This window comes from Canis lupus, chromosome 30 (assembly GCF_011100685.1).
Source record: "Canis lupus familiaris isolate Mischka breed German Shepherd chromosome 30, alternate assembly UU_Cfam_GSD_1.0, whole genome shotgun sequence".
NCBI lineage: Eukaryota > Metazoa > Chordata > Mammalia > Carnivora > Canidae > Canis > Canis lupus.
In genome coordinates this window covers 39,620,930-39,636,342 of record NC_049251.1, presented here as the reverse complement: position 1 = coordinate 39,636,342, position 15,413 = coordinate 39,620,930, and the positions used below count along the sequence as shown (strand labels likewise).

The window sequence follows — 15,413 nt, the reverse complement described above, 5'->3', positions numbered from 1 at the left end:
CCTTGAGAGCAAAGACCTAGGGGACTCCTTCAAAAAGAGAAGATATATACTACCCAAAATATACCACCCAAATTTGGAACTCCTGGAAAAATAAGGCAGAAGTTTATACTTTTTTCTTATGTGAGATTTTTAATCATCTTCCCCAAAGTGATTTCATCCAAATTTCTTTGGTGGTCTCACATAGCAGCATTTATTATAAAAGCAGTGATAAAGAATGTTCCTTTTGGGCTGAGCCATAACTCGACCAACTGACCACTCGGCTTATAGGCAAATGCTGTCATTTGTCCATTCAGGGACAATAAGGAGGCATGGCATGGCCAATCCACTATTCAGGTATGATGTAATAGGACAGGTTCCACGTGGGAGTCAGGACGCAGCCCATCGTGAAGCTGGTGACCCTCTGAAAAGTAGTTATTCTTCTCTGGCCTCAGTTTCCTCCTCTGTATGATGATGCATGATGAATGCTAGCCCTTCAAAGGGTGTCTTGAGTCTATCTGGGGATTATGTGTTTGGTCAGTGGCTACCCGGATTCTTTGAAAGGAGGGAAAAAGCAAGGTAGATTTTATTTAGAACAGGGAAGTTTTAAGTTCATGCTTAAATTTGTGTCAAGTTTTATTTAGAGAGCAGGGAAGTTGAGGGCTGGAGGCCAGCCAATATGCAGCCCATAGAGACAGGTCCAATCTGCCGGGTAGTGGCTCCCCAGATGGTGATGAGGGGATAGAAGGAGACATGAATGAGACAGAAATAGAAGTTGAAGGTTAAATATTCGTCTGGGCATCAATTTGGCTTTTCCTTCACCAAACACTCAAAAACATAGGCTGCGCTCGCTGCCTCTACAACCTCCCTGGTTCTATACGCTCTCTAACTGCATCTGGTATCTGCTCCCTTTACCAAGACTGCATTTTCTTGAGGTTTACTGTAGACTGGAATCCTGCCTTCTCCTTATTCTGCTCAAGCTTTCTGCAATCCTGTATTCTCTGATCCATGGGTCCTGGCCCTCTGCTACTTCTTTTCCTGCTTTGGGTCACTTAGCCATGCAGGCCTTTTTCTGATGTTGTAGACTCTACTACTATAATCGCATACATTCCCACAATTTGAACTAAATCAAGTCTACGAGAAAACTGGGTAATCATATTTCTGGTCCTGATCTCTGTTTTGAGTACCAAGCCTACATTTTTATCTGGCTATAGTTTTCTCTAGAATTGGCTGTCCTCTGGGCATGCTCCACAAAAAGCTCATCTTTCTGGCTTTTCTGATTCATATTTTAGTTAATGGCATGACTATCCTCCTGGGTTGGTCTCTCATCCTATATCCAGCCTCTCACCAGACATGGTCTACCAACTGCTTCAGCTCTTTTATCACCTGCCCCTTCTTTCCCACTGTTCGGGGGCTCATTATTATTTACCTGGACTACTCCAATAGCATCATGACTGGCTTCCCTTTTGGACTCTTCCATCATACTTTTCTTCTAAAATCATTGACCTCATGTTTTCTCTCTCTTTAAAAATTCTTAGCGGTTTCCCATAAAACACAAAATAAAGTGTAACTTCTTGACTCATCATTCAATGCTCTAAATGTGGTCCTAAATCTTTGCATAGCCACATTTTTCAATATAAACTATGGTCCCTGCCATGGGGAAGCTCAAGTGTAACAGTGGGGAGGGGAGGCGTGTGACTTTAATTGTGTAACAGTATCGCTGTATAATCATACAACTATGGCATGATAGTACAGTGACAGAGACACCCAGCAAGTATAGAGCGGGTACACAGAGAGGAGCGGTCAATATGTTCTCAGAACATCAGAGAAGAAAATTCACAGAGCTGGATTCTTTAAGAAAACATACGAATTTTCTAGGTACATGAGAAGAGAGTGGAGGAATAAATAGGTACCGTTTACTGAATAATTTCTTTGTGCCAAATGATGCCCCGAGCACTATATACATCACTATGTACACACTGACTCCTGTGATTGTTCACAATGGCTTTAAGAAGAATGATGTGTTTTCTCCATTTCACATATAAAGATACTGGGCTTAGGAAAGGCAAGTAACTGGACCAAATTAACATGGCCAATAAGTCACTAAAGCACAAATTTAAACCCAGGTCTGTCGACCTAAAAGCCCAAATCTTTAACCACTATGTCGACAGTTCTCAAATTTTGTGTAGGAAGCTTGCTAGCAATGCAGTCTCCCAGGCCTCACGTCCAGAGATTCTGATTCTGTTGGTATGGGATGCAGCAGGGGAAAATACATCTCTAGTATTTTATAAAGCCCCCTCAGGTGGTAGTGAAGTAGGTCTCCTGTACCTGGCCGCGATCTTCCCAGAAGCGCAGTCCAGATAGAGGAACCAGGGTGCGCAAGGTTGGGTAGTATGAAATATGAGCTAGAGGATGAAACTACAGGGATCAATAACTAAGGATACCTACCCTCAAAAAGCTCAGTGTCAAATGATCTAAAATCTCCAATCCTTTTTCTTTAAATTGAAAAAACATTATGACACCATTAAAAAAAAAGTCAAAATCCCCTATAATTATCACCACTCTAACATAGAAATTAATTGCATATTACCATTTTGTAGGTGAATTTTTAAAAAGTTATGGTCATACTATTTGGTATTCTGCTCTTTTCATGTGATAGTTTATGAAAAATGTTTTCCATGATTTTATATAGTCTTCATAATTACTATTTAGTTGCCATAAACATTCCATTGGGAATTACCATAATTTATTGTTTCCTTAATATCAGATACTCAATTTGTTACCAATTTTTGGCAGTACTCAAATTCTGGAGGATGCTAGCATTTAGTAGTTTTCCCTCATAATTTTAAAGAAAAATGTTTACTTCTTTGAAGTAATGAGAAGGAAAGCATGTAAGTGCCGAACCTATCTAAATATGCTCAGACTAGTGCCTAATATTAAAGAACGAGTGACCTAAAAAATGTTGACCAATCTTATGAGGTAGGCAGAGCAGTTGGTATCCTTTCATGTAAAAACCAAGACATGGGGGCAGCCCCGGTGGCTCAGTGGTTGAGCCTCTGCCTTCAGCCCAGGGCGTGACCCCAAGGTCCTGGGATCGAGTCCCACGTCGGGCTCCCTGCATGGAGCCTGCTTCTCCTTCTGCCTGTGTCTCTGCCTCTCTCTCTCTCTCTCTCTGTGTGTCTATCATGAATAAATAAATAAAATCTTAAAAAAAAAAAAGCCAAGAAATGTTACATGACTTACTTGGAGAAACACAGAGATTGTTCAGAGTCTGGACCCATGTCAGCTAACTCCAAATCCACTCTTGTTTATTATGTGTTGTGATGTCTTTCAATAGAAGACAATACAACTTCTAAAGCTATTCACACTGAATGAAAACCAGGAGAAGGCTATGGATTGGGGATCCCCTGGGGGGCTCAGCGGTTTGGCACCTGCCTTCAGCTCAGGGAGTGACCCTGGAGACCCGGGATCGAGTCCCGCGTCGGGCTCCCTGCATGGGGCCTGCTTCTCCTCTGCCTGTGTCTCTGCCTCTCTCTCTCTCTCTCTCTCTCTCTCTCTCTCCCTCCCCTCTCTGTCTCTCATGAATAAATAAATAAAATCTTAAAAAAAAAAAAGACTGAACTCTGTCCTCCCAACATTTGTATGTTGAAGCTCTAAGCCCTGATGTGCCATATTCTTCCCCCGTCCCACCCCCTACATCAGACCCAGTGAGAGGGAAGCTGTGTCTCCAGTCTCCAGACTTGGGAGAAAATACGTTTCTGCCGTCTAGCCACGTGCTCAGTCCCGCTGGTTTGCTACGGCGGCCTGAGCAGACGGGATTTTGGTCCTGAGCCGTGGAGTCCTACAGTGACAAGTATCCAAAAATGCAGAAGCAGCTTTGGAATGGGGTAGAAGCTGAAAGAGTTTTGAGATCCGTGACAGTTTCCGGAACAGGTTGTGGTTAGAAATATGGACGTTACAACGGGTGACCCAGGAGAGGAGTCAGACAGAGATGAGGAACATGTTCTTAGAAACTGGAGAAATGATAAAAGACAAATGACAAAGAACTTGGCTAAACTGTTCCCGTGCAAGGCAGAACTTGTGAGCAACGAAACTGTGTATTGAGCTGAGAGATTTCTAAGCAAAATGGTGAAGGAGTAACTTGTTTCCTATAAATGCAAAGGGAAGAAGGGAGAAATTGAAGAAGGAATCGGTAAGCAAAAGGAACGAAGGCTTGACGCTCTGGAAAATTCTCAGCCTATCCATGCTGCAGCAAGAGGAGAGCTAGCCCTCAGGAGAACAGCAGAGGTGGGCGAGCACCATTAGTCTAGAGAGGTCGGGGTGAGCCGGACTTAACCCGTCGGCTCAGGAGAAGCCAGAAATAGAAAGAGGATTTCCCTGCAAGGACACTGCCAGTTTGAACGAAAGGATGGGGAAAGCAGGAGGGCCTGAAGGCCCGAAGGGATGCTCCAGGCCGGAGCTGTTCAGCTCTGGGAGCCGCTCGCTCTTGCTCTTCCTCAAAGGGCGGCCGCGGCCGCAGCCGAAGGCGCCTGGGCTTGCCTGGGGTTGCCTGGGCTTGCGGGGCTATCGCTGCTGCCGTCACAAACCTAAGAGGTGAGGCTGCCTCCTCCTGGGTTTCCAGGGTAGGGCTGCCTCCGAGTCTGGAAAGCTAGGATCCGCCGTGCCCAGCACCGCAGTGGCAGGTTCCCCTAGCGGAGAGCCACGTGCAGGAGGCGTCGGGGAGGCGCCCGGCAGGCCCTGCAGAGGGCCCGGGAGGGGGGCGGGGGGGCGGCACCCCTGTCCCAGGCCCGGCGGCTACACCGCTCAGCCCGAGCATCGTCTGTGAACCTTCACATCCAACAGAAGTTGCCTGGCTAGGCTTTGGCCTTGCTTGGGATCCGTTACCCCTTCTTGCCTTCCCATTTCTCCCTTTGAGAATGGGCCTATCTACCCTCTGCCTACCCACCACTGTATTTTTTTTTAATTGAAGTTAATTGACATAGTGCTATAGTAGTTTCAGGTGCAAGGACTCAACAGTTCTATGTATTACTCAGCGCTCATCACTCTAAATATATTTTACAATCCCCTTCACCCATTTTATCCATCCCTCCTTCCAGCGTCCCCCCAGCCAGAAACTACCAGTTTATTCTCTGTATTTGAGGGTTTTTTGGTCTCTTTTATCATTTCATTGGTTTTGATTTTAAATTCCACATATGAGTGAAGTCATATGGGATTTGTCTCTCTACCTTATTTCACTTAGCACTCTACCCTCTAGATCCATCCATGTTGTTGCAAATGGCAAGATCTCATCCTTTTCTAGGCTGGGTAATATTCCATTGTGTATATATTACATCTTCTTTAATCACTCATCTGTTGATAGACACCTGGGCTGTTTCCATACCTGGGCTACTGTAAATAATGCCGCAACAAACATAGGGGTGCACAGATCTTCTCAAATTAGCGTTTTCATTTTCTTTGGCCACCATTGTATTTTGGAAGCACATAACCTGTCAGTGTCATAGGCTTACAGCTTGGAGAGGAAATCGGCCTCAGGATGAATCAGCCCCTGAGTTACACCCATATCTGACTTAGATGATATTTAGATGAGACTTTGGACTTTAGACTTTAGAGTTAATGCTGGAATGATTTAAGACCTTTGGGCCTATTGGGATGAACTGAATATATTTTGTATGTGATAAGAACCTGAACTGGGGGGTGGGGAGGGTCAGGGGCCGAATGCTACAGACTGAATTCTGAGTCCCCAAAATTTGTATGTTGAAGTGCTAACCCCTAAGATACTGTGATTTATAAAAAAAAAAGTCAAATATATATTTCTCAAATATATTTGGTCTTCGTTCACCAGTTCCTGACTCAAGGGTTTGTTGTAAACCCTTGGAATTTCCTAAGTATTGAGAGTGACCACGGTGTTTCTTATTATGTTAATATGGTAACTTTTGGACCCCACTTAGGGATGGGAGCTGCTTGCCAGGGGAACCAACCATGCACGTGATTGAAGGGCTGGAACTTGCAATCCCACCCTGGACCTTCAACCTCCTCCGCAGAAGCAGAGTGCCTGGAAGTTGAATCAATAGGCAACCACCAATGATTTAATCAATCACGCCTACGTAATGAAGCCTCCATAAACTCCCTAAAGGACAGAGTTTGAAGAGCTTTTGGGTTGGTGAACATAAGGAGATTTTGGGGGATGTGGTGCACCTGGAAGCTTTGTGCCCTTTCTCCTTGCTCTTTGCATCTCTTCTATCTGTTTTTGAGTTATATCCTTTTCTTTTTTTAATATTTTTAAATACTTTTTATTTATTTATTAAGATTTTATTTATTTATTCATGAGAGACACAGACACAGAGAGAGAGGCAGAGACACAGGCAGAGGGAGAAGCAGGCTCCACGCCGGGAGCCCAATGCAGGACTTGATCCCGGATCCCTGGATCACTACCTGAGCCCAAGGCAGGTGCCCAACTTCTGAGTCCCCCAGGTGTCCCAACAACCTGGGCTTGTTACTGTGTTTGATGTTTGCGGAGGGGATAGACCTGTGAGATATAGTGCTGTCCCAAGGTAGAGAAGTTGAATTGAAGTGAATAGTAGGACATCCTTTTGGTGTCAAAGAATTGTTTGGTGTTGTGTGGCAATTGTGGTCCCCACCTCCACTGGAAACTGAGTCTCAGAACACAGTTTAATCTTTAATTGGACCATATTTGGAGACAGGATCTATAAAGAGGTAATTAAGGTGAAATGGTCGTAAGGGAGAGGCCCCGATATGGATCAGTATCCTTATAAGAAGAGACCCCAGAGAGCCTCCATCCCCCTTGGCCATGTTAGGGACACAGGGAGAGGGCAGCCATCTGCAAGCCAGAAAGAGTTCTTACTAGAAACTAAATCAGCCAGAAGCTTCATCTCAGACTTTCCAGCCTTCAGAACTGTGACAAAATTAATTTCTATTGTTGAAGTCACCCAGTCTATGGTATTTTGTTGTAACAGTCGGAGCAAACTAAGACAATGCCCAAAATAACAATCTTGGCACTCTATCACTGCAGTGGACTTGGCATTTAAGGGAGTGGTATCCTTTGGCTTTCAAATTGCTAGATTCTAGTGCTGATTTCCTTTTGCACCATTTTAAAGACCTTTTAGTCTCTTCAACAATCACACGTGTTAGCCTACTCTAAATTCTGTTAGTATGGGAAGGGGTATTTTAAGAAGACAAACGGTAGAAACTTGTTTGTGTGAGCCAACCGCTGTTCTCTTTGGCTTACGTCTGCAAAAGTGGGATTCACAGTGTCCCGGTAGTTTATTCCTCTAAGGTTGCACAATCAATTGGGCGCTTCTAGAAACACCCAGAGGGTCTTCAAGGAGACATTTATATTCACCATTTAGTGTAAAACATCTTTTCCCAAACCTGCCAACAACTCCCAGTATAAAACCACTTGCCACCTGTTCTTTGGAGATTGCTTCTGCATCATTACAAGCAAAGAAATCAATACTAGACCATTGATTTGGGAAAGAGACAAGGTTGCACGGCAATAAGACATAAAGTTAGTCAAGCCCTACTCCTCAATTGTTTTCAAAGAACAGATAGTTCAATGCCCCATTCCGAAATAGGTACTCATCCTGCACTGGCAATCTTGTAGCAATAAAGGCCCAAGATAGATGAGGCGCCCTAACCCCAATTGACTTAACAGCTCTTGAGTGCTACACAGAATCTCAAAATGCCTTTTTTAGACTCCACAGTAATGTATTCACTAGAATCCAGCTCCCCTCTCTGCAGTCTATCCCTCAGTTTAATTTAAAAAGTGTGGGCTGGGGCGGAGGGTCACTCTGCCAGCGCCACCAGACAGCTGAGTGGGATGGGTGCTGCAGCGCAGAGAGCCACAGCTGACGGTCTGGTCCAAATATCTATTCTGTCTTGACAGACAGGTAAGGCCAATGGTTTACCTTATCCATTAATTTACTAAGACACCATCTGGTCTTTCTAAGTCAAATTAACATGTAAAAGTCATTTAGATATGTTAATTGGTTTTGAACCAGGAAACAGAATCAATAAAAAGGGACTAGGAATGAAGAACATTACCTGTTTATCTAGAACTTTGTGTTTTAAAAAACTGTTTCACGTGCATTAGCCCCAATCCCGCAGATTATCACTGTAAACATGTGAAAGAGGAAGTTGAGGCTCTGAAAGTAACCTAGGGAAGACGGTATGGGAGAGCAAAAGGAGGGAACACTTATCACAGATGTTTTACTCTCTTTTAGCCAAACAGCCAAAGATGAGCAACATTAATTATCCTCTTTTAAAGCTAAGGAAATTGAGACTCAGAGTAGCAACTTGAGACAAAGCTACTAAGTAGCAGAGCCAGGACTTGAACCCAGATCTTTTGGACTTCAAAATCCATTCTTTACTGGGTTCTAGTTTAAGATGGTAGGAAGATCTGAACTCCCCTCCTCTCATGGACACACTGAGTGTACAGCCACACATGGAACAATTTTCTCTTAAAAAAATCTAAAGGCTGGCTGAGTGAGGACTACACGTGGGCAAACAGGAAGAAAACCACATCGATGTGAGTAAGAGAGAACGGGACACAATCTTGCCATAAACCCCACCCATGGTGTGGCATCCCGTAACAGGGAGGGAACTCCAGAGCTGGAGCCTCTCCCTGAGGAATGAAGGGTTTAAGTCCTACAACAGATACCCCAACCTTTAGGACATATATACACTTGAGAGACAAGCCTCCGAAACAACTAACTTTGAAACCCAACAGGGCTTTGTGCCCTGAGACCCACAAGACCATAGCGATCTGAAAACCCCTCTCAAAGGACCTACCCACTGGGACTTACCCAAGAGGCAGCCAGTTGTGCCTGGACTGAAGTGAAGGCGGCTTTCCTGCTATATTAGAGCACTGGTGTGAGAGGAAAGCACTGGTAGGAGGGGCAGACATCTAATTTAACACCTCCATCCAGGAGCCTGCGGGGACACCTTCCGGGGACAAAGGCTGGCAGATACCACCTTCATGCTCTCCCTTTGCCGGGCTCCGGGGCACCAGTTTCCCACAGAATGGAATGTTTACGTGTGTCTGGTGGCCTGATTTTTTTTTATTTTTATTTTTATTTTTATTTTTATTTTTATTTTTTTTGGTGGCCTGATTTTTATGGCTGTTGTCGAGGGGATGCCTCTTGACTGCCTGGCTCTGGAAGCTGGGAGTTTGTTTTCCAGGTCCCACAGGACTGTAATAATTGGTAGCACACCGAAAAAAGCTTGTACCCCTATCTGGCACCTTGAATTCTGTGACTACTATCAGGGGACACCTCTACATCATCTGGCTCTGGCAGCCAGGGGGACTTCTGCTCATGGGTCCCACAAAACTGCAACCAATGGAGAAAGAGTTATCACCCCCAGAAATGAGCAAGAGGTAACAGATCCAGGAAAGCTCAGTCTTTCTGTGAACGAGGCCTATTAACTAATCATGGGCTGACTATAAACCTCTCTAGAAACCTCTGCCATGCTCCAGAGTGCCAGTGCCTCCTGGAGGGGAGCTGCATTCATAACTGCTGCTCTGGTTTTTGTCTGGAGTCCCAGTGTATATGGCTACTGCCCAGAAAATGCTCCATGATCACCTGGCTCTGGTGGCCGGAGAGCCTGCATTCCTGGGTCCCATACGACTGTGGTAAAGAGACAGTTCTTGGTAGGCTTCCACACTCAGACCACTGCACAGAGAGTAGTCTGATGTAGCACATTCCCTAGTTTTCCTGTGAAAAAGGCTTCTTTGATTGTCCTGGAACACTGGCCCGAGGGACAGAATTCAGGTCTGGCACATATTTAGTGGCCTACAGAGCTTCTCTGAAGGAACATAGGTTATGGACACCATCTTGGTGCTTTCTGCCTTGCTCCAGCTCACCAGTATCACACAACATACCCTGTTGTGAGCCCTGATGTCTGTAACTGCTTTCCAGGGCGCACCTCCAGATCTGCTTATGCTTGCAGTCCACAGGACTGTATACATTTGCATATTTTTAAAAGCTGATGCCTGAGGGTCTGGCTTCTAGTCAGCCTGAATCTAGGTGCTGAGATTCTCCCCTTTGGGACAATGATAGGTCTTGGCATATTCTCAACTACTGGGAGCTATTAAAAATATAATAGGCTGCTTGAACAGGCACAAAGGTTTGAGAGATGACAAAAAAGCTAGGGCAGGGTGGAATGACAAGGTCCATCTAGATGAGATCACCCTTTTAATGCTGAGAGAGGTACTGTATGGAAACAGAGACTCAAGCTAAATGAAAAAAAAAAAAAAAACACGGAAGAATATGTATCAAATGAAAGGACAAAACTCTAGAAAAAGAATCTTGAGGAAATAGAGATAAGTAATTTACCTGATAAAGAGTTCAAAGTAATGGTCATAAAGATATTCACTGAACTGGGGAGAAAAATGAATGAACACAGAGAGAACTTCAACAAAGCGATGGAAAATATAAGAAAGTACTACACAGAAGCTACAGAGCTGAGTACAATAACTGAATTGAAAAATACACCAGAGGGGTTCTGGGTCACCTGGCTGGCTCAGTTAGCTAAGTGTAATATATAATATACAATATTATATGTAATATATGTAATATGTAATATAATGCCACTCTCTCTAGCTTGCAAAGTGTCTGCTGAAAAATCTATTGAGAGTCTTATGGGGGGGCTCCCCTGTATAAAACAAGTTGTTTTTCTCTTGTAGTTTTTAATATTTTCTCCTTGTTTTTAACTTTTGATATTTTAATTATAATGTGTCTTGGTGTGGATCACTTTAAGTTCCTCTTATTTGGAACTCTCTGGGCTTCTTGGATCTGAATGTCTGCTTATTTCCCCAGGTTAGGGAGATTTTCAGCCATTATTTCTTCAGATAAGATTTCTATCCGTTTCTCTCTCTCTCTCTCTCTTTTTTTTTTCTAGGAGTCCCATGATACAAATGCTGTCCATTTGATGTTGTATATCCCTTAAGCTGTCTTCACTTTTTTTTCTTCTGTTTGTTTCTGCTGCCCTGATTCAGTGATTCTACTACCTCATCTTTGAGTTGACTGACCTTTTCTTTTACTTCATCTAGTCTGCTGTTGAACCCCTATGGTGCATTTTTCATTTGTTGTTGTTTTTTTTTTAAATTTTATTTATTTATTCATGAGACACAGAGAGAGAGAGAGAGAGAGAGAGAGAGAGAGAGAGAGGCAGAAACACAGGCAGAGGGAGAAGCAGGCCTCCTGCAAGGAGCCGGACATGGGACTCAATCCCGGGATCATGCCCTGAGCTGAAGGCAGATGCTCAACCACTGAGCTACCCAAACATCCCTGTTTTTCATTTGTTTTTGTTTGTTTTTTAAGATTTTATTTATTTAGAAAGAGGGAGAGAGGGACAAGCAGACTCCCCACCAAGGAGAGACCCCAACATGGGGCCTGATCTCAGGACTCTGAGATCATGATCTGAGCCAAAGTCAGACACTTAGCTAACTGAGCCAGCCAGGTGACCCAGAACCCCTCTGATGTAGTTTTCAATTCAGTTATTGTACTCAGCTCTGTAGCTTCTGTGTAGTACTTTCTTATATTTTCCATCGCTTTGTTGAAGTTCTCTCTGTGTTCACCCATTTTTCTCCCCAGTTCAGTGAATATCTTTATGACCATTACTTTGAACTCTTTATAATTATAAAGTTATTCAGAAGTGAAGGGGAAAGTTTTTTTTCAGACAAGCAAAAGCTAAACAAGTTCACCACTACTAAATTGGCCTTACAAGAAATGTCAAAGGAACTTCTTTAACCTGAAAAGAAAATGCACTAATTAGTAACAAGAATACATATTAAAGAATAAATCTCACTAAAAAGGTCAACATACAGTAAAGTTAGTGGATCAATCACTTATAAGAGCTAGTATAAAGACTGAAAGACAAAACTAGTAAAAATAACTATGATTACAACAATCAGTTAAGGGATGGATATACAAAATAAAAAGATGTAAATTGTGACATCAAAAACAAAATTTTTGAAAAAGAAACCAAAGAATGTGTTGAGGGAGAGCAATGATTTTGAGCTTTACAATGGAATGAAACTTAAATTGTAACCAACTTAAAATAGACTTTTATAGATATAACTTGCTATATGTAAGCTCACGGTAACCATAAAGCAAAAACACAAAAGATAAAGGAATATAAGCATACCACTAAAGAAACCACAAAGGAAGAGGGATGACCTATAAAAAAGCCCCAAAGAATTACAAAATTGGCAGTAAGTACGCAGCTATCAATAATTACTTCAAATGTAAATGGATAAATTTTCTAATCCAAAGATACACATCACTGAATGGATAAGAAACCAAGACCCATCTACATGCTATTTGAAAGAGATTCACTTTAGATGTATGGACACATAGACTAAAAGTGAAGGGATGAAAAAAGATATTCCATGCAAATGAAAACCAAAACAAAGCTAGAGTAGCTATACTTATATCAGACAAAATAGACTTTAAAACAAAGACTGTAATAAGAGACAAAGAAGGGGGTTACATAATGATAAAAGGATCAACCCAACAAGAGGCTATAACATTTGTTAATATTTATGCACCCAACATGGGAGGACCTAAATATATAAAAAAGATACTAACAGACCTATACGAAGAAATTGACAGCAAAACAATAATAGTAAGAGACTTACATCAATGGATTGATCATCCAGACAAAAAATCAACCAGGAAACATCGGCCTTAAATGACACAGTAGACCAGATGGGCTTAACAGATATATACATAACATTCCATTCAAAAGCAAAGGAATATGCATTCTTCCGAAGTATATACATGGAACATTTTCCAAGACAGATCATATGATAGGCCATAAAACAAGTCTTCATAAATTTAAGAGGACTGAAATTTTATCAAGCATCTTTTCTGGTATGAAATTAGAAACTGATTACACAAGGAAAACTGAGAAATTCATAAATTTGTAGAGATTAAATAACATGCTACGCTACTGAACAAGCAATGGGTCAAAGAAGAAAGCAAGAGAATTAAAAAGATACCTTGAGATAAATGAAAATGGAAATGTAACAAAGTCCATGCTTTATTTATTACACTGATGATGCCTATTTACAGTGAATGCAATTGGACAAGAATTCTTGATGTGAAGAATTTTAACCTTCTTGAAGTAGTGGTTTGTCTGGAATGGGTTATGTACAATTAAGAAATTAATCTGTGACATAATGGTTAAAGTGTAGGCTATGGAATCAGAGATCTGTGTTTAAATCCCAGTTCAACGAATTGCTAGGCGTGTGGCCCTAAGCAAGTCAGCTTACCAGTCTGAGCTTTATTTTCCTCATTTGTCAAATGGATAAAAAGATCTTAACCTCGTAAAGTTGATGTAAAGATCAAATTATGTAACACCAATAATGTTCCTGGCACATCAACAAACATTGGTTATTTTCCTCTATAAAAATGTTTCTCCGAGCAGCCCGGCTGGCTCAGCGGTTTAGCACCACCGTAGGCTCAGGGCTTGATCCTGGAGACCAGGGATGGAGTCCCACGTCAGGCTCCCTGCATGGAGCCTGCTGCTCCCTCTGCCTGTGTCTCTTCCTCTCTCTCTGTGTGTGTCTCTCATGAATAAATAAATAAAATCTTAAAAAAAATGTTTCTCCAAGAAGCAGAAGAGTTCTAGAGTAGGGGCAGACAAGGGTCTCTTATTTGTTAGAGAATAAAGACAGAAACATGGAGTGAAAGACACATAACAGACCTATTTGTACAGACAGCTTCTGCAAACAATCACAGCTTACTATAATATTTGGTGTAAGGTAGATGATCGATGACTTTTTGCTGAGTGGAGGAAAGAAGAACAGACCCATCCCAATAACAGTGTGTTGGATAAGATTAAAATCAGATTTATATTTTCTTACCTTGACTGCATAGTTATTAAGTGGATCTTTTGCATATGAAGCCGTGTAGTAAACTGCATCACCTGCCTCACAACATGGCTTGTCACTGGTTAGCCTGAAGTCTGACCAGCTGTCCACCCCAAAACGGAGCTGGTCTTTCTGTCCAGCCATGAAGAGGTCTTCACATTTTATAGCCAGTTTCTTCAAGGCATCTGTATGAAGGCTTCGGATTTTACCCATTACTTCTTCCCGATTCTCAAGTCCTCGATAAAGTGCTTGTCTCTGTGGCTTCTGCAAGCCTCGGCCCTGTCTGCAAGAGGGACCACGCCGGCTGGGCAGGGACTCCATACTGTTGGAAAATCTATCCTTAATACTGAGAGTGGTTAAGCTGGAGATACTGTTTGCTGCTGAGGGAACAGGTCTCTCCTTGTGTAGAGGTCTTTCCAAGGAGTCATAAGACTCAATGTCCAGTCCTTTGAGTTCATAACTGATGGAAGAGCCAGCACTACTGGCATCCCAGTTGGGGTCGATATCATAGGTGGGATTAGCCATTACACAAAGACTCGTTTCCATGGATTTTTGGAGGTCTTTGGGGATTGGTTCTGTATTGGCTCTTATGATCATTTTCTTTGGCAGTGGGGGTGGCGTAGGTTGGGACGCATTAGGTGCTTCTTGGTCTGTTTTCCCATTAAAGACAATGGCATCATCCAAAGTTCCCTTAGGCTGCCGTGGATGCTTGGGTGGTATCATGGCTGCTCTAGATTGCCCTGTATTGTTTTAAAAGAAAGAAAGAAAAATAATAGTTAAGTTTTTGTTCTTGTTACATAATTGAAACTTAAGGAGAAATAAATACTGTGGCCATAAGAATATATGAAGTCAATGCCTTAATTCAAAATGGTTGAAGAAAAGCAACCAAAGACTTGGTGGGAGCAATAAAATATGAACAATGTCTCAGCATTTCTGTGCCAGAGAACAGGGTAATGGGCTTTGTTTTCAAAAAAAAAGAACTGAGATTCTCCACTCCTGCCCCCAAGAGTACCATATTTAACTTACTAGAATGTGAAGGAGTGACAGACACTCAAATAATTTCACTGTGACACAGCAGAGATTAAAGCATGTGTAGATTAAGGAAAATACTTGGAAGCATTAAAAAACAAAACAAAACAAAACAAAACAAAAACTGAAAGTAGCAATGGGACCACTAGACCTGATGCTCAGAAGATACTATTCTGTTCTTTTAATCTTGTTCCAAAGTTACACTGTATTGTATATAGCACTCATCATTTTCAATCCAACACATATGAATATAATTTCATAAACCATGTTATTTTATTTCACTACAGAAATGGCTTCTAGCACTGGTCTTAAACTGGTTTATGTATAAATTCTTGTGATTGGGATAAGGGAAACAACATACATGAGCAGTCAACTGCTGTTCCAAACAGCCTTCACAAGCTCTTCTTACATGATTGTTTTATTTTTTGGGATATGATATATAAACTGTGATTTGAGCAATACTACCTAAATTTTTTTTTTTAGTTTTAACATTGTTTTAGTCAAGTAATGTAGC

The 15,413-nt window shown here is 42.1% G+C and overlaps 1 protein-coding gene across 1 annotated transcript in view; it reads right to left on the bottom strand.

Moving 5' to 3' along the window:
• The window catches only part of PEAK1 (pseudopodium enriched atypical kinase 1), a 245,214-nt gene that overhangs the window by 12,666 nt on the left and 217,135 nt on the right, over positions 1-15,413 (bottom strand). The window contains 1 exon segment of the mRNA XM_038581054.1: positions 13,865-14,610. Within this exon segment, the coding sequence (XP_038436982.1) occupies positions 13,865-14,610 (746 nt within the window).